We start from the raw sequence: 20,045 nt of genomic DNA, 5'->3' as shown, positions 1-20,045 counted from the left end.
AGCTGCCTATCTCATGGCTTGTAAAACACTAGGAAGATGTTATTAAAATCTATCCCTCTGCAAAGGAATAAACAGGTGTTGCTCCTTGACCAAGGAAGTACGTAACGAACCGACAGCAGCGTTTGATGTAACTGAAAGGACCATAATGCTCACAGCTTCTCTGCCAGTCTTTTAATGAGATCAGACCATCCACTTCTCAACCTTTACGCAAATCTTACCTACTGAAGAGGTGTCGAAATCTCTGTGCCTTTGAGGTAAAGGGAGGGCAGACAAAGCAGCCTGAGGATCATTCATAGCAGGCCCTGTTCAGGGCACAGTTTTAAAAAGGAAACATGACAAGAGGGCTGCCCTCAGGCCAAACTGACCCAGGGGGGAATCTCCAGCTTCCACCAGGTCACCTCAGTCAGTGCCAAGCCGTTTGAACCAATACTGCCCTCGGTAATTCCCAGCACACATTAGTTCCTTGGCTCAGGAGGGCAGCCTGCTTCCTGGTCACCCCTGACGCTGCCTGCCACCTTAAACAATCACACAATCTATTCACCACAAGGAAGTGCAGAGGCTGCTCTGCTCCGTTTGGCCAGCCAGCAGGCCCTGACTGTGAGCGCACATGGTGCACTGTTACCAACAGATGCCAACGCAGCACACTTAAATCCCCAACAGGAGAGGACAGTCTGTAGCAAAACCTGAGTTTAGAAATCAAAGGAGAGCAAATGAACCATGTTTTTATTCACAGCCCTTATTTAGCAGAAGGAGTTCGGATACAGCACCTTGAACAAGTTCAGTGTGCTGTCAGCATGACAGCAGTTTTCACTCAGCTCTGTCAGGAGAGGTCACAGCTTTGCCCAGTTTCCACAGCACCAGCTCTGGGGAGCAGGAATTCAAGTTTGGTTTTTTTGACTACAAACAGCTACATTCATTTCAGCAAATGTATACCTGGAATACCTCAGTATGATTTTGGAAGCAAAATCATTCAGTCAAAAAGGCAAAATTACCATCAGAACACTATAAGAAAATTACAAGATTTATAAAATTTCAAGAATAAAAATCTGTCCTGTCAGATATATACTGCATGTATTTAGCACTTTAGAATTAAAGGTCATTTCCAGGCATTATCATCACCCCACGTCACCACTCCACCCCCTGCATTCAAGTTGATCCCACGCCGGTGTGACCAATTCCTACCGAAGCTTTCATCCTTCACAGCTTTCACCAGCCAGTCCCTCTCGTTCTCCTCACCAGAGTCACTCCCATCACTGGAACCGGCAGCCAGGAGATGAGAATAATTAATTTTCTTCTGCTGTGGCAGTTTAGATTGGACGATCAAGAACAGGAAGAGCCACAGCACCAGGCACACGCAGCACGCCCGGTACAGAACAGCCAGGCCAAAGTGCTCCACCACAAATCCTCCTGCAAAACTGCCCAAGCTTGCTCCTCCACCATGGCAGAGGCCCTGGAGAGCAGCATGCAGGGACCTCGCCGTGCCCGGCGTGGCTATGTCATCCACGGTCATGCTGACCACCCACCACAAAGCACCGTTACTGAAGGCAGATAAAATCTGGATGAGGAGAACTGACCATGCAGTCCACAAGAAGGAGTAGCACAGAAGCTGAGCTGCCAGGAGGCTGAGGCTGATTGCGACAGTTGTGCTGCTTGAGAAAGTCCTCAGCAACTTCCCTTTGAAGAAATAAAGCAACATCTCAGCAAGTAGCCCCACGGCCACAGAGAGCCCCATGTACAGCTCACTGCTGCCTCGGTCCTCCAGCTGCCAGAAGAGGAAGTTGTCCACGGCAGCACCAGCCACGCCGGTGAGGAGCACGGTGCTGGCGTACAGCATCGCCCAGCCATCGCCCCACAGCAGTGCCAGCGCTCTGCCCGTCCTGTTAACGCGCTTGCTTTCCTTGGGAAGGTGGATGGGAAAGAAGACGGTGACAAGCAGTGAGAGCGTTACCAGGAGAGCGTAGCCATAGAAATGGACAGCAAGGCGGGTGATGGAACTGCTCAGGAAGCAATTCAGATGATCCACGACTACAGCAATGCTGCAGGCACCTACAGAGGCACCCAAGTAACTCCAAATCCAGAGCTTGCCATAACCGTCAGTCGCATCCACAAAGTCAAGGAACTCATAGAGACTCTCATCCACTGTCCATTCGAGAGAAGTGGCCAAGAGCTCCCAAAGCACCACAGCACCCAGCACCATAAGGAAAATCTGGTACTCTCTGCCCTGAAAGATGTTTTGCGTTGCTTCAAAGCCGGTATCTTGAGAATCTTTCTGGTGGTCTGAAAGGTTTCCAGACACATAAGCATCTCCAGCAGTTGGAAGGGTTGTTTTAAACACAGGGAGCTCGTTACTCTTGGTAGCAGAAAGCCTTTCCTCAGCATTACCAGCAGCACCTCTTGCAGCAGAACCCAGAATGCTCGTTTCCTTCTCGCGTCCACGCAGGGGAGGTCCGCTGGAATCCGGCATTTCTGGCTCGCGTGTCTCCCAGTTAAGTGCTTTCACAGGCGGTGTCCGGCCAGAGACACCACCCAGGTCCCCGTTTGTCTCTGTGCCACCTTCACCACCCCCTCCGCCTTGTTTCTCAAGCACATCTGCCAGGCCAAACAGCCCCCGGGAGGCTGGGGGGCTCGCCGCTGCCCTCCCGCTCGCTGTTAAACCGCCTGCAGCCCTTCTCGTCGCTCCTCCTGACACAGCCTTCGCGGTGGGCGCAGCACTCACGCTCTGCACACCGTAGCTGCCGGCGTCCGGACGCGGCCCCGCGGCGGCCGCTCGGTGCCCCGGCTGCCGGGTGTCGTTACAGCGGGCGCCGGCGGCGGTGGCGGCGGGCGGGACGAGCGTGAGCAGCAGCCCGGCCCCCACCGAGCCCAGCGCGGCCCCGGCCACCAGCAGCCGCCGCCTCCCGGCCGCGCGGGGGCAGCGGGCGCAGAGCGGGGCGCACAGCGCTGCCGCCAGGCGCCGCGCCCCGGCCACCAGCCCCACGAGCGCGGCCGGCAGCCCCAGGTGCCGCAGGTACAGCGTCAGGAACGGGGCGGCGCAGGCCCGGCCCGCGCCCTGCAGCGCACGGAACAGCCCGGAGAGCGCCAGGGCTCGGCCGACGTCCCACTGCTGGCTCATGGCGCTGCCGCATGCTCCGCCCGCGGGCACCGCAGCGGCACGGCCCGGGCCCGGCCTCCGCTGCCCCCGCACCTGCCACCGCCCGCGGCGCCGCGCCCCGGGCCCGCCCCGTTGCCATGGGACGGAGGGGGGGGCAGCGCCACCTGGCGGCCGCGGGGAAAACAACGGGGGTACTGCGGGCGGGGGCAGGAGTGGCCCGGGCCGGTGCGGGTCCCAAAGGCAGGTGATGTTTGTGCAGATCCCCGTGCGCAGGGAGAAGGAAAAGCTAAACTCCAGGATGGACTCAGAGCCGAATCCTCCTGCACTGGTCACAAAGCGACAGGAAACGCTTTCCCTATTTCATAGAATAGAATCCCAGACTGGTTTGGGTTGCATTCCACTGGAGCACCTTGCTCCAAGCCCCTGTGTCCAACCTGCCCTTGAACACTGCCAGGGATGGGGCAGCCACAGCTTCTCTGGGCACCCTGTGCCAGCGCCTCAGCACCCTCACAGGGAAGAGCTTCTGCCTAAGAGCTCATCTCAGTCTCCCCTCTGGCAGATTAAAGCCATTCCCCTTGGGCTGTCCCTACAGGCCCTTATAAAGAACTCTTTGGCCATGAAGTCTCTATCTGTGTAACACAGTGTGTAGCCCCAGGGTGGGGAGAAGACATTAGCCATAGAGGGCCAAATGACACTGATGTCTTTCTGTTCCTACCAGCTTATTCCCCAGCCACACACAAATATAAAAACCAACCAAACTGACAGTTTCTATTGGCTTAATATATTTTTTTTTAAAAATGGCTTTAAAAGGATTGCACCTTCTGACACAGATCACCTCTGACACTATACAAATAACTTATAATCCATCTACATCATTTACAGCTGTACAGAGCAAACTCTGGACACCACAGACCACACTCTAACCCAGCACAGAGTCTCTTGGCTTTGCAAGCAATTGCCTTGTGTGCCAGGGTACATGAACCCCCCCAGAGAAGCCCCGAGGAGGCAGAGGTGTGAAGAGCCACTGGTCCTCCCTTGAGCTCTGTGTTACCCTATGCAGCAGCACAGGAGGACAAGCAGGGGTTTCCTGACTTGTTCCTGAGCATCCTGTTGAAATTCAGCTTCCTCCAGGACCGAAGTGCTCACTGCTCAGGTGTGGTGTTGGTGAGGATCAGCCGTGTCTGACTTGTGAGGTGAAGAACAGTACTGAAAAACCGAATGCTGCTGCTGGGATCTTGCAGCCTTGTGACTCCTGGGGAAGAACATTAAGGCCTGAGGACTGTGCTTGGCTCAGCTGGGAGCAAGGGGCTACATCTGCCAGCATTTCGAGGAGCTTCCTTAGGAAACAGTCACGTTGCTGTTGCCCAAAAGGACCTTTCAGCTGTTGGTGCTGGTTTATGATTAAATAGCTCCTGGGACGTGGAGGCTTTTCACACTGCTGGATACCCCATCACATGCTGCCAGCTCTAGAGCTGCTATGCCCCCACGAGTGTCAGTGGTTGTTTTGGACCACATGGTACGTTCAAAGTGAAGGTGGATAAACCTTTAGCTTGGGAAAGGGAAGCGATGATGCCTGCTGTGCCAGGTGGTAATGTGGACAGGAGCAGGAGCATGGCAGCCGTGTGCTTGTTGGCAAAGAGAGGGAACAGGGAAATCTGAGGGCTGAGCCCTTTAAAGCCTTGTGCAGATGGCAAGAGATGCAAGAAGAGCTGGCAGATTTCCGTGGGACCCAACCAGCCAGGAGGGCCCAGAGCAGTTCTGCACAAGGGAAGCTGCTCTCTGGTGCCCCAGGCTGCGATACCTGCAGAGGAGCTCCTCGTTCCTGGTGTGACTCCAGAAGCTGAAGTGACTTCCAGAGGTGCAGCTCCCCAGGGCTGGGCAGACAGGACAGGGAATGGGTTTGTCCCCAGCCATCAGGGCTAACACAGGGGTGTGCCAGAGCCACCACAGCTGGGTCAGCATCACCCTGTAGCACAGGGACTCCCCGTCAGTGACAGCCATGCATGACTGGGGATAGCTGCTCTGCACATAGGCAAAGCTAAAGGACATTTTCATTGGGCTGCTGATCCAAGCAAGCACCCCTGAGTGAAGGCAACCCAGGTAATGAGTTATCAGGGAGCTGAGAGAATAGTGCCATAGAGGGAACCCCCCATATCCCCTCTCAATGTGGATTTAGGGAAGACTCCCTGGAGACAGTGCAGAAACCACAGGTCACATTCAGAAAGTCAATAAATACACGCTGTGTTTCTTCTTTGTCAGCCACAGAGTGGAATGCAGTCAGGGTCCTCCTGCACCATCATCCTTCACAGCGGCTTTATCTGAGCCTATCATTGCCCATCCGCAAACCAGGGGAGTGTTTGTACACAGTGGCAGCAGGAAAGGAAAAGAACTGAAGTCTTGCAGGCATCCTGCCCACCCATCAATCCCAGGAGCACTCTTCTACATCTCTTACCCATGCAGCAGACATGGACAGGCTGGGACTGCATGGCAGACTGGGATGCAGAGGTATTGCCGGCTGACCTCACAGAGGAGATCTGCTGCTGCTGCTGGGGTTGTAGGTGGTTGTTGCTGAGACGTCCAACTGGAGGGATGTAATCAGTGCTCATGAGGCTCCAGACCAGATGTGGAGAGGTTGTGTAGCGAAGCCACAGCGAAATCCCAAGTGTACTCAGAGGTTCAGCTCAGACATTGCAGAGCTGCTTCACTGTCTGCTCAATGATGGCTTCTTCAGGCAGATCTATACCCATTGACAGCCTATCCCACAGCACTGCCCAGGCAGCCCAAGCTGTGCATGCCCTGTTCATCACTGCCAAGTATTGCACCAGAGTTCCCATTTCCCAGTTTCATTGTTTATATGGCGCCTTTGAACCAAAAGCAGGTTTTCCACGGGCTCCCATAGAAGCTGCATTAAACACAGGCTCTCCCAGTTGTGGTCAGGCTTACAATGAGCTTTCCCAAATCAGTCAGGGGAATAATTGCTGATTTGCCCAAATACAGCACCCTGTGCCAGAATGAAGAGTGTGCTGTGCAGAGCCCTGCACAACAGGCACTGATTCCCTGCCGGGCTGTGAGACGTCACCGTCACAGATGTACTGACAGGGACTGTGTCCCACAGCGCAGGCAGCACCCTCACCCCAGGCTCCCTGAAATGAAGCAGCTCAAAGGTTTTCCTTGTCTTGTGCAAAAGATTAAAACTCAGTTCTCCAGCCTCGCTCTGCCCCTTGGCAGGGGCTCCCAGCTCTGGTCATCGCTGCCATTCAGCAGGGCACAGCCCCAGCCACCTCTGCTGTTGCAGCGTTTCGCACCATGACCACTGTAAAATCACTGCTGGTGGCCTTTAGTGTGTTTTTGTCTTCCATCTCCTCTGTGATGAGCCAACGTCACATCTCTCACACCAGCTTTTCCTTCATTGAATGACGCCTGCAAATGTGTTGATAGGCAGCAGCAGAGATTTGGGCATGTATTTCACAAGTCCCACATCTTCCTTTTCGTGCAGGTTGTATTTCATTGTCCTTGTCTTTTGCAAGCAGTAGCTGGGCTCTAGGCAAGGAGACACTTCCACGCTGCAACAGCACAAGAACGCATTTACTGCATGTGCAAATCTGCCCTCTAGAGCCAGAGCCTGATCTCAGACTGAACACCAGGTCCCTCCACTGACTGCTGAGGGAGGATGTGCAGCTGCTTTTACGCTTTGTCAACTGTTTTGACTGGAAAGATGAGCTGATGTGTGTTAGTGTCTGACCAGAAAACCAGTGTCCTTAGCCTGGCTCAGTTCCCTTCTCAGAAATTCACTTCACAGAATGTTCTATGTGGCCCATGGACCCTGAACCACCAGTCTGCTCCCAAGACATCATATGTCACTGCAACTACTACAGGCACATTGATTCCTGCTATTTTCACAAGGCTGAATTCTCTTCCCCTACCTTCATATGCTTGAGACAGCCTGGTGAGGAATGCAGTCAGTGGAGAGAGCATCAGCTCCATGATATAATTCAGAAGGCCCAAGATCTCACTTTGTCCCTGGAGGTACCTATCTTTCTACTGTCTTAATGACAGCACCTCACTTAAAACGTAAGAACCATTTCAGTTCTCACAGCATCCCCCAAAATACAACAGAAAGCACCACTTTCCCTGGAGAAGCAATGTATTTGCCCGTGGGTCTTTTGCTGTGTAGGAGGATCAGGACTAGGACTAGATGGGAAACAGCTCTGCCACCCTGGCAGCCCAGCCAGGGTCACAGCAAGGTGCGCAGAGCCTGGCATACGTGGCATTCTCACCTGATCACGTTCCTGTAGGTTCTTCTGCTGTCCTTGTCCAGACACACGGCGAAGGGCCTCTGCTCTGTGCTCCTGATTTTGATATTGCGTGTTTTCAACCTGTTTGCCACAGCCTGGATTGAGAGAGGAGGAAGAGCCCAGTGAGTTTTTCACTTCCCTTCTCTCGGATGGGTGGTGTATGCACAACGGGTTTGAAAGGGACAAATGACATTTCTCTTTTTTAACCTCAGATGTGACACAAGGTGAATTGTTTTCCTGTAATTACAGCCCAGTCAAACTTTCCAAACTGGCAATGCTTGCACAGGTGGCAAGGTTTGGGATGTCTGATGGGGGGCATGGTCCGCTCTCCAGGGCTGTGGTGTATCTTTTCAAGCCACATGAACTGAAGTACCTTGGTGTTTCCAAAAGCCAGGTGAAAACAAGCACAAGTTGGTGCTGGCAAGCTAAAAATACCACCTGAGAGACTGTAGGCTCCAAGGCCCAAATGACCAAGGTACAACAACATTTAATGCCACCTAAACTGCAGCAATACAATTCCCATGGGGCAGCATGTCCTCTGGGGTCTATTTGACCTCTCATATAAAACACAAAGGAGAGGAGCTCAAGCTTTCAGTCCCATCTCTGGCATATCCAGCTTTATGATGGTTTGAATCAGATTCTTCGAAGTCCCTACTTCTTGTTTATGCTTTGTTCAAGTATTTCTCCAACAGCCTCTATTCTGGTGAGCTCTGTGGGGATGGACACATAGAGTGTGGGGAGGGCACTGCCACTGCAGGTAAGGAGCTAATGGAGTGATCACAAAACTACAGACCCTCTCTTGTACCCAAATGGAGCCACAGTGACAGGGGCTTTATTTCTCCACTTTGTCCCTGGGGTCAAACAAACCCTGCAGCAGCTCAGTCCTTCCGGGTGCCCTGAGACACGATTCAATGTGGTGCTGACCAGCAGGGATGCCATTGGAGTGCTGGCTCCAAAATCTAGACTTTTCCATGGAAAGTAATGGCAAAACACTCTCTGAGCAGGGTGACCCCAAAGCCTTCTCCTCCCAGGAGACTGTTTCCGCTTTCATCCTTGTTGTAAGGGATTCCCATGTGTTTTCTGTCCCCTCAAGGGCCATGAGCATCCACAGCTACTTACTGAGAACGATCGTCCTGACAAGTTGTTGATCCGAACAATTTCAGTGATGGTCACATTCAGACACACCAGGTCTGCAACAGAAGCAGTGTGTTAGCCTTAGGCATGGAATGATCTCAGCTCAGCTTTGAGTGGGGCGGTTGCCAGATCCCACGTTTGAGTGCACTGCCAGAGGTCCATGGGATACACAGGACAGCAGAAAAGGAGGATTCTAGTAAGCTCCACAGGCTAAAGGTTTGCATGGGATCATGCTCAGGGCGGAAACCTCAGAGGCTATGCTAAGGGCAAGGTGAAAGAGGAAGGCTGCAGCAAGAGGAGATGCTGCCAAGCCCAGATTATGGTTCTGATGAACTGAACCCCACATTACAGGGAGTCCCAGGCACATCATTCATGAGGAACTACGCAACCACAGACTGTGGTGACACTGACACGTGCCCATCACTGATTCACCCGTCACAGCCCAGGCACAACTGGCACTAAGAACCACGGTCAGATTTACTCTGTCAAGCACCAGAAAACTCAGCAAACTGTCTTCACATGGTTCCAAGCAGGAAGAACCCACCTTCAGCCTCTTCAGCAGGGATGGCTTTCATCACCAGACCTGTGGACCGCAGGGACATAGCGAGCTCCTTCACCCGCTCACTCAGCACAACCTGCAGGCAAGGCTCTGTTAGCTCACCCCGGCAGAGAGGGTGCAGGTTTTCCCACATGCAAGGCTCACCATGAGCTCTCCATCCTCTCCCGGAGTGCAATTCCAGAGGAAAGGAGGGACAGAGCACTCCTCCTAGGAGATCTGTGCCATGCTGGGTACCGCTGTGAGCAGGGACATTTTGGGCTGCTGAGAGCCCCACTTACCTTCTTGTATGTTACTGTGAGATCTAAGCCAGGGCCATCCAGGGTCGTTTTCTTCTTGGTCGTGCTTGACTCTGCAAGGAAGGAATGGGATTGAGGTTTCGCTCATCCCACCTGTCTATGGTCAGCAGAGGGGTCCTCCCATGGAAAAAGTCACCCCCTCTGTCACACAGCAGTTCTGCTCTGGCACAGTGGCCCTTCTCTCCTTGCCTATGGAATGAGGCTCTGTGCACTCAACAGGTCCAGCCAGATGGACTCACTCAAAGGTCTATGCCCATTAGCAATGGCAAACATCCATTGGATCAGACAGCAGAGTGCATGGGCTGGATGTGCCCTCTGTAATGGTCCAGTCTTCAAGCACCCTCATCACTGGCAACTCAAGGAAGCTGCATGTCTAATAGGGAAAACATCTGGCAAAAGGGATGGCTGTAATGCCCTGCTTGTTTCCTCAACAGAAACATGGTGCTGGTCCAGATTTAGAGGGTCCTGGAGCCAGGCAAAGGCACAGCTCGACTGCTGCAGGCTGAGGGACAGGGCGAGCTGGAGCTGGGCAGGACCCCGCACAGGGTGGCAGCCGCAGGGCTCAGCTCAGGGGACACACACACACCTCTGTGGGAGATGCTGTCCTGGCCCTGGGTGCGCAGCTCCGTGAGGAACACGTCCTCGGCTGGCTCCTGCGCCGGGTCGTTGAAGAAAACCTGGAAAAGAGGCAACCTCCATGAGCAGCTCGTCCCTGGGCACCCACTGGGTGTCACTGCACACACACGAGTCCCTTCCCAGCCACACACCACCGGGCACAGGGAGCCGCTTCCAGGCGTGCCTGCAGGTGCTGGCTGAGCTTCAAGGCACGTAATTTCTAACTGATGCGCTTAAAACCAACCGCTGTCTTCAGAGCTGGTCGGTATTTCCTTCCAATAGGCTTGTTTTGAGCAAAATGTGAAGATGGACAGAGGGATTGATGCACCCTCAGCAAGTTTGAGGATGACACCAAGCTATGTGGGTCGGTTGATACGCTGGAGGGAAGGAATGGGATCCAGAGGGACGTGGACATGTTTGAGACATGGGACAATGCCAACCTCATGAAGTTCAACCATGCCAAGTGCAAGGTCCTACATGTGGGTCGGAGCAATCCCAGGCACAGCTACAGGTTGGGCAGAGAAGAGATTCAGAGCAGCCCTGCAGAGAAGGACTTGGGGGTGTTGGTCGATGAGAAAATGAATGTGAGCTGGTTTCAGTGTGCACTTGAGCCCAGAAACCACCTGTATCCTGGGCTTCATCAAAAGGAGGATGACCAGCAGGTTGAAGGAGGTGATCCTGCCCCTCTACTCTGCTCTCATGAGACCTCTTGCAGCACTGTGTGCAGTTCTGATGTCCTCAACATAAAGAGGATATGGAGCTGTTTGTTGGAGCAAGTCCAGAGGAGGCCATGAGGATGACCAGGAGGCTGGGCACCTCCCGTAAGGAGACAGGCTGAGAAAGTTGGGGCTGTTCAGCCTGGAGAAGAGAAGCTGCTTGGAGACCTCAGAGCAGCTTCCAGTGTCTGAAGGGGGCCTACAAGGATGCTGGGGAGGGACTCTTCATTAGGGACTGCAGTGATAGGACAAGGGGTGATGGGTTCAAACTGAAACAGGGGAAGTTCAGGTTAGATCTAAGGCAGAAGCTCTTCCCTATGAGGGTGCTGAGGCACTGGCACAGGGCCCCCAGAGAAGCTGTGGCTGCCCCATCCCTGGTGGTGTTCAAGGCCAGGTTGGACAAAGCCTTGGGTGACATGGTTTAGTGGGAGGCATCGCTGCCCGTGGCAGGGGGTTGGGACTGGATGATCTTAAGGTCCTTTCTAACCCAAACTGATTCTATGATCCTGTGAGGTATTGAAGAACCTCTCCTAAGCCTACATCCAGCTCCTGTGGGACTTGACCCTCAGTTCCAGGAAAACTCTCTTCAGCTAAAGAACTGTGGTCTTAACCAAAAAAGGCAGACTAGGCCCAGTGATTCCAGATGAAGCAGCATCACACCGTGTGCGACAACAGGGTAGGTTGGGCACCTCTATCTGAAAACCTCATCTGGAGTCAGTTCCTCTTCCCCTGCTTGAGTCACCCAGCCTCTCACTTGCTTTTGATTTTTGTCTAGGAGGAGAAATGAGTGAAATAAAAATTCACCGAAAAACCCCCAGTCCCCAACCACACGAGCTGCAGACCTGGTGGTCCAAGGGTTTACAAGCTCTGTTGTTAGATCAAGTCCTGGTAATGCTCTCCTAGTAGTTACCAAAGTCCTTGAGCTCTTTGCAAGCCACATACCAGTTTGCTCATGCAATGGCTGCTCCTTTGCCACAGGTTACCACATTGGCTACGTGTAGACTAAAAGGAGGTACGTGCATTAGTACCACCCTGAGCTTTGAAGGGGGAGAACTGCTGGGGGAGCAGAGGGAGCTGATGTTACGTGTACAAATGCAGTAGTTGTTTGCTCTCGTATCAAGGGCCAGGTCTCACTCTGAAGCCATTTCACAGACAAGCTGGCAGAAAAAGTGGTGTTTCAGAAAGCCCTGCAGGGGCCCTGCAAGGCACAGGGAGGTTTTGGCAAAGCCACTGAGAAAACTCCTGTTTCCTCCCAGCATCCAAAGCAGCACAAGGAACCAGAGCTGAGCAATCCCCAGTTCAGTAGAGCAGGAAATTTGGGCCCTTACATTTCAGGGCTGACTTTGCTGACCTGCGTGATCCTGAAACGGTCTTCCCAGGATCACCGATTCTGAGCTTGTACATTGATTCTGTACGTGATGTACATGGGCTACATGTTGCTAGATCTGGGAGCCAGGCAAGGAGGGGACAGGTTAAAGAGCAGGAGATCCAGGCTCATGCTCTAAGCCACCAGACCCCGCTGACTTGGCACGGCTCTGCTAGCAGTGGGGCTCTACAAGCCCTGCAGGACCCCTGAAGGCACAAGAGGTGGCACCCACCTTCACAGAGTAGACCTGGAAGCAGACGGGCTGGATGCCCATGCGAACGTAGTAAGCGATCACATCAGTGATGAACAGATCAGTCACAAGATGCTTGCTCGGTGAGGAAGGCTGGGGGGGACAAATCACATCATGGATCAGGCACAGTAATCTCAAAAACACTGCCACAAACCCTCACGCCTGCTTTGGTAAATGAGCAAGGAGCTGCTGTGCCAGAAGTAGTCAAAGCAAATGGGAGCAGCGAAGGCTTGCACCCACCTACCTGCCCTTTCTGGAGGCTATCGGTGGTGGTTCAGACTGCTGGGAAATGAGAACTGGGGGATTTCAGCAAATGCCTCATTTACATTTTCTTTCTTGAAATCTGCCATTTCCTGTCCCTTGGCCAAAAAACCCACCAGTGGGTCTTACGGGCTGGGGCAGTGCAGCCACATGCACCTCTCTGCGGCAGGGCCCTGGTGGAGGGAGCAAGCCCTTGTCTTGGGGCACAGAGGAGCTGCAGGGTACAAGCTCATCCTAAGGGATGGCAGATGTGCTTGGGGAGTGGGCTGGGCTGGGGAGGTGGGCAGGTTTCCCTCGTACCATGGTGGCCAGCTTGGGAATCATGTGGCACAGAGTGTTGATGTTGCTCTCGTACCACGGGTCGGCTCTGCCCAGGTACCCAGCCACCTCGCAGAGCTCCTCCTGGCCGGAGGCAGCATGGTCCTGTGGGAGAAACACACAGCTCAGAGTATGAGCATGGCTCAGAACACCAGGAGACGCAGAGAAGGCAGAGGGAGCTGGGGCATGAGCAACTCCCACATCCCTCCCCCTTCCCTGCTTGGTCCAGAGAAGGCAACAAAACATTGCTTGCAGCACTCAGCAGGTGCTCAAGAACAACACCTAAGTGAAGAATGAAAAGAGAAATACTTTTATAATGGGTGTTTGTCAGCCTGCTCTGGGCCAGCTTAAAATACTGTGTAAAGTGCAACTGTTTGTTTACTGCTGTCATGAGGCTGCCAGAGGGGAAGAGGTGTGCCCATGATAGACAGGAAGGTAATGACTTGTAGAGCTAGAATGGACCATGACCAAGCAGGTAAAGCTTTCAGTGAGGGTGACCACTTCCCCTAGGTGTTTGAGAGGTGAAAAAAGCATCACTCCTCTGCTAAAGCTCTCTCAATCTTCCTATTACTGAGCTATAGAAGCAAAACTGAATACTGCTTCTAGGTTGTGCATTATCACCCATCAGGCTAATTGGAGCAACCTGAATGTCTCAGGCTGATGGATTCCTGAAGCCAGTGTGCAAACTGAGCCCAGGCACCCTGTCTTGGCTCCCCTCCTCTTTGTTCTAGGAACAAGGCATTAACGGATATGAATTTCCAGTAAAGCCCCTCCTCTTCCTCCCAAACCACTGTCAGGTGCTGGCAACCAGCAGCAGAGCCCAGACGCACCGTAACATCCAAGGTGTTTGGCTGCCCCGTCACCACCGGGATGTAGTAGAACTGCAGGTTCAGCCTGGAAGTCAGGAAAACTCGCCGTGTCTCCCGCTTCCTTGGAGTGGAAAATAAGCAGCCATGTCACAGGGGGAGGTGGAAGGAAGAACTTGGCTCTTGCCAAGGCTGGGCAGTGCCTGGAGACTGCAGTGGCTCTGTTACAGGAACACATGCCCTGCTCACACCCCTCCTTAGCCCAGTGGCACAGGATGGCAAGCAGTGTCCCTGGGTTCCCAATGTGAGCAAGGGGAGATGATGGGGGAAAGGGGTGTCTTGCACACAGGTGCTCAGCTGGGACACATGCAACACTCTGCACCCAGCTCTGCTGCCTGCACCATGACCCAGACCCACCCCATGCTGCTCTTCTGGATCAGGTGAACCAGCTGGAAAAAGCCACCTGGGAAACAGCTTTTCTTTAGGATCTTCTTTTGCATACGAAACGTCTTGCCTCATTTATTATTCATTTAGCTCCTTCCATGGACAGAAGCGAAGAACCCACTGTGTGCATTATTTGGAGTAACAGCCAAATGATGCCATGAAGCCAGTGAAATCAGATGCGTTTGAATCATAGCGTCATAGAATGGTTTGTGTTGGAAATGACCTTAAACCTCGTCCAGTTCCAACCCCTGCCACGGGCAGGGACACCTTCCACTAGAGCAGCTTGCTCCAAGCCCCTGTGTCCAACCTGCCCTTGAACACTGCCAGGGATGGGGCAGCCACAGCTTCCCTGGGCACCCTGTGCCAGCGCCTCAGCACCCTCACAGGGAAGAGCTTCTGCCTAAGAGCTCATCTCAGTCTCCCCTCTGGCAGGTTAAAGCCATTCCCCTTGGCCTGTCCCTACATCCCTTGTCCCAAGCCCCTCTCCAGGTTTTCTGCAGCCCCTTCAGGCACTGGAGCTGCTCTCAGGTCTCCCCTTCAGGAGCCTTCTCCAGGCTGACCCAGCCCAGCTCTCTCAGCCTGGCTTCATCCTTAGGTGCAAAACACCAAGGTCCCATCCTGTCCTAGGTAATGCTGGAGCCCAACCCCATCCCCAGCCTTCTTGGCTACTTTAACCACCTGAAGAGCAAAGCCTCCCAGGGGCTGTGGCCACTGCTTACCTCAAGGAGTGGTAGGCTTGCGCCAGGCGCCCCAGGATGCGGTCGTCGCCCAGCAGCAGGATGCGGGCAGTGTGCAGCCTCTGGAGCGGGGCTGCCGGCGCGGGGGGGCTGCCCGGTCTCCTCTGCAGCTTCGCGGGGGGCTTTGCGGCGGGGCCGTTGCAGCCAGCCTGCAGGAAGGCCACGCTCTCCAGCGGCGACGGCTTCTTCTTGATGCCGCCCTTCCTGTGGAGCCGGGAGAGCTCCGCTTCGCCGCTGCAGGGCGCGAGGGGCTCCTCGCCCGCCGCGGGCAGGTCGCGCTCGATGCCGCTGTCAGTGGAGAGCACCGAGAAGCGGCTCTGCTCACAGCACTCGCAGCCCGAAATGATGTCCTGGATCTCGAAGCTGTCCAGGTCCTGGCTGAGGCAGTCGGGCTCGCAGCTCTGCGACAGCGGGCGGATGAACAGCACCAACTCCTTCCCTGCGGGCAGAACCGAGCTTGAGGAGCGAAATACAGCCGAGGGCAGGCTGAGCTCTAGTCCTGCCCCAGCTTCCCTCTTCTTATGCCAGTCCTCCTCCAAGAGGAGTCACTCTTCCAGTCCTGTCTCACTGCACCGCGAAGAGAGCTCAGTATCAGATGGGAGACTCTGGGGACATCCTGCTGCAGCCTGTCCCATGGGGGCTCCTTCCTCATCTCCTTCATCCCTTTTCCCCCCTAATCCCCTGATCTGACCCCAACAGCCCACAGGTCAGCCCCACGGTCAGCAGGAGCCTCCATGGGCTTGGCCTTTCAGCAAAGGTTGTGAAACTCACTGCTCGAGAACCAGGACTAAAATGTTTTGCACAGGGTTCCCAGCCTCAGGCATCATCCAACACCCCCCACACCCCCCCCCCAGGGCACTCACAGAGCTGGTCATCTTCAGTCCAGAGGTGAAAACTGATGTTGGGGTTGGGGAGAGGGGCACCCTGCATCCCTCCCAGGGGAGCATTGCCTAGGGGAGACAAGGATGTTGTAACACAGAAGCAGTTTTCCCACAGAGGTGCATGAACCCCACTGGTGCTGTGCTTCAGGCCCCCGCTGATATAGCCCATGCTATCTCTTGGCAATCTCAGCTGAAATGCAAGGGAGCCCTCTGACCCCACCATTGCTGGTGATCTTTATCCCATTATGGCTCTGTGAGAAGCAGCGAGAATTCAATAGCTCACTGCCACTGAAGGAGATGTTCCTCCTCCTCTCCCTCACACAGATTCGTGTGAGGAGCTGTGATGGACTGGGATGTTCGTTATAGTCTGTGCAGCCCCTTGGGACCAGGCTGGAACAGAGCACTGCGAGGGATGGAAGGAGATGGCAGCCCCACTGCCCACCACAGCAGTACAAGGAGGTCTCGAGTGATGCAGTGTCTCCTCAGCCAGGGCCACAGCAGGATGTGTCTTGCACCAGCAGAGCACTAGAAAGTCTGTCCACCCTTTGCAAATGACAGACGCATGCCTCTGGGCCCCAGGGCACCTCAGTTAGCAGCAGCAATTGCCAGTCCCTTTCCTCAGGTGACAAGTCTGCCTTTCACTGCCATGCGCAGTTTATCCTGGACATCAGGTCGCAGCAAAGAGCCAGGCTGCAAGGACCTGATGCCAGTGGTGGGGTGCTGCTGAAGTGGAGGCAGAAGGGAGGTGGGGATGGACAGCCACAGGAGGGCACAGAGGCAAGGTCCTGGCAGCTTGCTCTGCTCCCCGGACCCCTGTGCATGGCTGGCTGGAGCTCACCTGCTTGTGAGGAGCCGAGGATGCTGTGGTGGATCTTCTCCAGCCTCGCTGCGTGCTGCCCGCGGTCGGTGCCAGCCTCGCTTCCTGCACACTCCACTGCCAGCACCACTTGCTGGAACCAGTGCTCCACATCGGTGCTGGGCATATCCTGTCATGAGGAGAGGCTGTTAACACCCGGAAGCATGAAAAGAGGTGGTGCTGCACACAGGGCCACAGGATGGGCAGAGAGACGGCAAGTGAGTCCTGCCAAAATCAGTGTTTCACAGCAGAGGACACAGATGTCCTCTTGCCCACAGGGAAGGCTGGAGGAGGAGGGATGCTGGCTGTACTATCTACTTGAAGCTATTTCTGGCAGGTTTTCAGCTGGTGGGCATGAGCTGCAGCAGAGCTGGCAGCTCACGCGACCCTCAGGAGATGGGGACAGCAGGCACACCAAGGTGTCCTTGGAGTGGAAATCACTGACAGCCCCTGCAGAGCTGCCTTTTAAAACCATTTGTCTTACTGTGACCCCACAGCTCCCTGAAGGAGGTTTTGGAGGAAACTGGTTGAAACGTGTCCACTGCGAGGCCCTGCAATGCCCAGCGGCTCAAGGACGAGCGGGTATTTCACAGCAGAGCCCAGCTTTGCTGTGCAAAACTGAAGACTCAAACTGAAGATCCAGAACCTTTGGCTCCTCCTGCAGCAAGTCTTTTGTATTTGAAGAGGTTTTTAGTGTGCCACCAGCTCTGCTCATAGCCCAGCCTTGCAAGTACCGCTGGGGCTGGAGACCAGCAGTGAGGACCCAGCAGGGCTTCTCCACTTGCTGTAACATCTTCCTCTGCTCAGAGGAGCCCAGCAAGAGCAGGACCATCGGGAAACCACACGTGGTGCTGCAGAAGTGCTGCCCCTTACCTGGAGGCTCGCCTTCAAGCCACTGACGTCGCAGCCCTCTCCCAGGGCTGCCTGCATGGCGTGGATGATCACGTAGCACATGCATGCCCGCGGGCTCTGCGAGACCTGAGCTGCCTCCGTGTCGGTGACCAGTGCGTTGCAGATGGCTTCAGAGAGCAGCTCTGGATCAGCAAAGATGAAAATCCTGCGTGGGCAGGAGTGAGGGAAAAAGGAAGAGAAGGCTCAGGGAGACCTCAGAGCAGGCTTCTAATACCTAAAGGGCTCCAGGAAACCTGGAGAGGGGCTTGGGACAAGGGATGGAGGGACAGGCCAAGGGGAATGGCTTTAACCTGCCCGAGGGGAGACTGAGATGAGCTCTTAGGCAGAAGCTCTTCCCTGTGAGGGTGCTGAGGTGCTGGCACAGGGTGCCCAGAGAAGCTGTGGCTGCCCCATCCCTGTCAGTGTTCAAGGGCAGGTTGGACACAGGGGCTTGGAGCAAGCTGCTCTAGTGGAAGGTGTCCCTGCCCGTGGCAGGGGTTGGAGCTGGAGGAGCTTTAAGGTCCCTTCCAACACAAACCAGTCTGGGATTCTGTGATTCTAAGATGAGGACTTCACATTACTGATATCAGGGCATATCCATTATCCCATGCGAAGAAAAACAGTTGCTGCTGATATCCCCCTTCTATGCCCTGTCTTCCCACCAAAGGAAGCTCCCTGCCTCCCAGGGCCACAGAAATAAATTGGAGTACATGGAAGGAATGCAAAGCTCATTTTAGCAAGGCGCTTGATGCCACTAAATTGTTTCCCCCAGCAGCACAAACTGCCATGTGGGTTATGTCCAAATTTCCTGTTCCAATCAACATTAATTCAGGGCAGGAAAAGGCCAGATTTCACTGTGAGACTATAAAAGAAATCAAAGTAACAATACTCACTTTTCCTGATAAGGATATGGGTCACTTTTGAGGCTTTGTTCGGAAATGACCATTCTCTGGTACAACATTCCTAGGAAATGCAAGAAGATAAACACGGAGGAGTCAGAGCCTGAGAAACGACAACACAACTCCCTGGAGCTGCTCAGCACTACTCCTGGTTGTGGGTCTGCCAAGTCGGTGAACACACTGCAGTGATGTAAGCCAAGAATCAGGCCCAGAGTTAAAAATAGTCCAGGACAAAGATAGACCATGTTACAGAAAAAGAAAACTCCTATTCAGGGACTATTTCCTGTATTTCCCTTCCTTTGTTTAGTGGATTATGAGCTTGGGAGCAGAGTCGGAAGTAGGAGGAAGAGCCCTGCTCCCAGCCTCCCTGCCCAGGGCCAGGTCAGGAGACAGCGTTTGGTGGATATGGAGCACAACATGCTTCTGAATCAGGAGAGACGTGCTTTGCCCTCACCCAGCTCTTGCGCGGGGAAGATACATCCACCCCACATTGCAACCATCTCATGAACCTTGTTGCGAACCCCGCTGGACATCCCCATCTCCCCACACTGAATCCTTCTTTCACCAAGTCGGGTGAATTAAAGGTGGACCTGGAGCTCCAGACAATGCAGTACTGGGGAAGAATGGTTGGAGTGATGCTGGTGAGCTGACTACCAAGAATGGCGCTCTCTAATGTCCCACCAGGTCTCTCAAATTCTTCCTCCACCTCACAAGCTATCTGCACCTTGCACTATTTTACAGGATTGCTTTTAAAGACTTTAATCAGAAGCATTATAAAGAGCAACACAGAAAAATGAAACTAGAGCTGTCCTCTGGCTTGGGTTGTTCTCTGCAGAAGCTAATGATGTTTTAGTGTCTAAAACCTGATGCATGGGTACTGGAGGGAGAGCCCATGCTCCTCAGCCTGCAACTACGTCTCGGAGATTTCACTTTGGGAAAGGAGACCTCCACAAAATGTACTGAGATGTCCATGCTGGAGCATACAGAGTGTAAGCAACCTTTCCTCACAGATGTATGTATACCTGGCATTAGGCTGGACTTGGTTCTGGTGGTGCCTACACCAACAGCAGGAGGACCCCAGTGTTTTCTGCTAGTAACTAAGGCTCAACAGCCTGAAATCAGGAGAGGGGAACCCTCCATCCAAATGCACCCTTAACACTCGCAAGCATTTGTCCACCCCCTGCAGAAATCCCTGCCACGGCTCCCTGCATTAGGCAAAGGCCAACTGAGGGATAGAAATCCCCCCAGGATCTCACTACCATTGCCTCCAGGACCCAAGCCATTCACTGTGCCATGCATGGGCAGAGGAGAGAGCCCTCGTACCTGGTGCTGTCCTTTCCATCTTCAGCCTGACGGCATAGTCCAAGCCAATGGTGCAGAAAGGCTTGGGCAGGGTGAGCAGCTTCTTGCAGAAGTCATACACTCTGCCACAGAGCTCGTCGGAGATGCAGGGAGCCTGGAGTGAGAAAGGGGCAGATAAGGAGATGCCACAGGCAGTGATCCCTAAGGGTGCTCTCCCCACAGCACACCCCAGGGTGGGAATGCACAGAACTGCACCGAGCTCAACATGGATTTAAACACAATAGAAGAAGCAGAACCAGGCCCAGCAATGGTTTGGAAACCTCCAGCA

General features: G+C 54.1%; 2 protein-coding genes across 4 annotated transcripts in view; both read right to left on the bottom strand.

Annotated features, from left to right (window-relative positions):
• Positions 1 to 688: 688 nt before the first annotated feature.
• MFSD6L (major facilitator superfamily domain containing 6 like) lies at positions 689 to 3,137 on the bottom strand. Its single transcript, XM_062610542.1, has one exon. It carries the CDS (start codon positions 3,110 to 3,112, stop codon positions 1,097 to 1,099), a length of 2,016 nt encoding a protein of 671 aa, XP_062466526.1. The 5' UTR covers positions 3,113 to 3,137; the 3' UTR covers positions 689 to 1,096.
• Positions 3,138 to 6,229: 3,092 nt separating this feature from the next.
• The window catches only part of PIK3R6 (phosphoinositide-3-kinase regulatory subunit 6), a 32,802-nt gene continuing 18,986 nt past the window's right edge, over positions 6,230 to 20,045 (bottom strand). For 2 of the 3 annotated variants that reach the window (XM_062610539.1, XM_062610541.1), the window contains 15 exons: positions 19,739 to 19,871; positions 18,410 to 18,479; positions 17,499 to 17,682; positions 16,608 to 16,755; positions 15,752 to 15,838; positions 14,871 to 15,327; positions 13,732 to 13,831; positions 12,884 to 13,006; positions 12,305 to 12,415; positions 9,962 to 10,052; positions 9,358 to 9,428; positions 9,065 to 9,155; positions 8,506 to 8,576; positions 7,369 to 7,481; positions 6,230 to 6,654 (listed from right to left, as the gene is read on the bottom strand). In XM_062610539.1, the coding sequence (XP_062466523.1) occupies positions 6,498 to 6,654; positions 7,369 to 7,481; positions 8,506 to 8,576; positions 9,065 to 9,155; positions 9,358 to 9,428; positions 9,962 to 10,052; positions 12,305 to 12,415; positions 12,884 to 13,006; positions 13,732 to 13,831; positions 14,871 to 15,327; positions 15,752 to 15,838; positions 16,608 to 16,755; positions 17,499 to 17,682; positions 18,410 to 18,479; positions 19,739 to 19,871 (2,007 nt within the window). In that variant the 3' untranslated portion in view covers positions 6,230 to 6,497. The other variant, XM_062610540.1, reaches the window with a different exon arrangement.

Source organism: Pezoporus occidentalis, unplaced genomic scaffold, assembly GCF_034315485.1.
Source record: "Pezoporus occidentalis ecotype Australia unplaced genomic scaffold, CSIRO_AGI_Poc_V1 ctg148, whole genome shotgun sequence".
Classification (NCBI taxonomy): domain Eukaryota; kingdom Metazoa; phylum Chordata; class Aves; order Psittaciformes; family Psittacidae; genus Pezoporus; species Pezoporus occidentalis.
The sequence above is the reverse complement of the archived record's forward strand: the minus strand, read 5'-3'. Positions and strand labels throughout refer to the sequence as shown.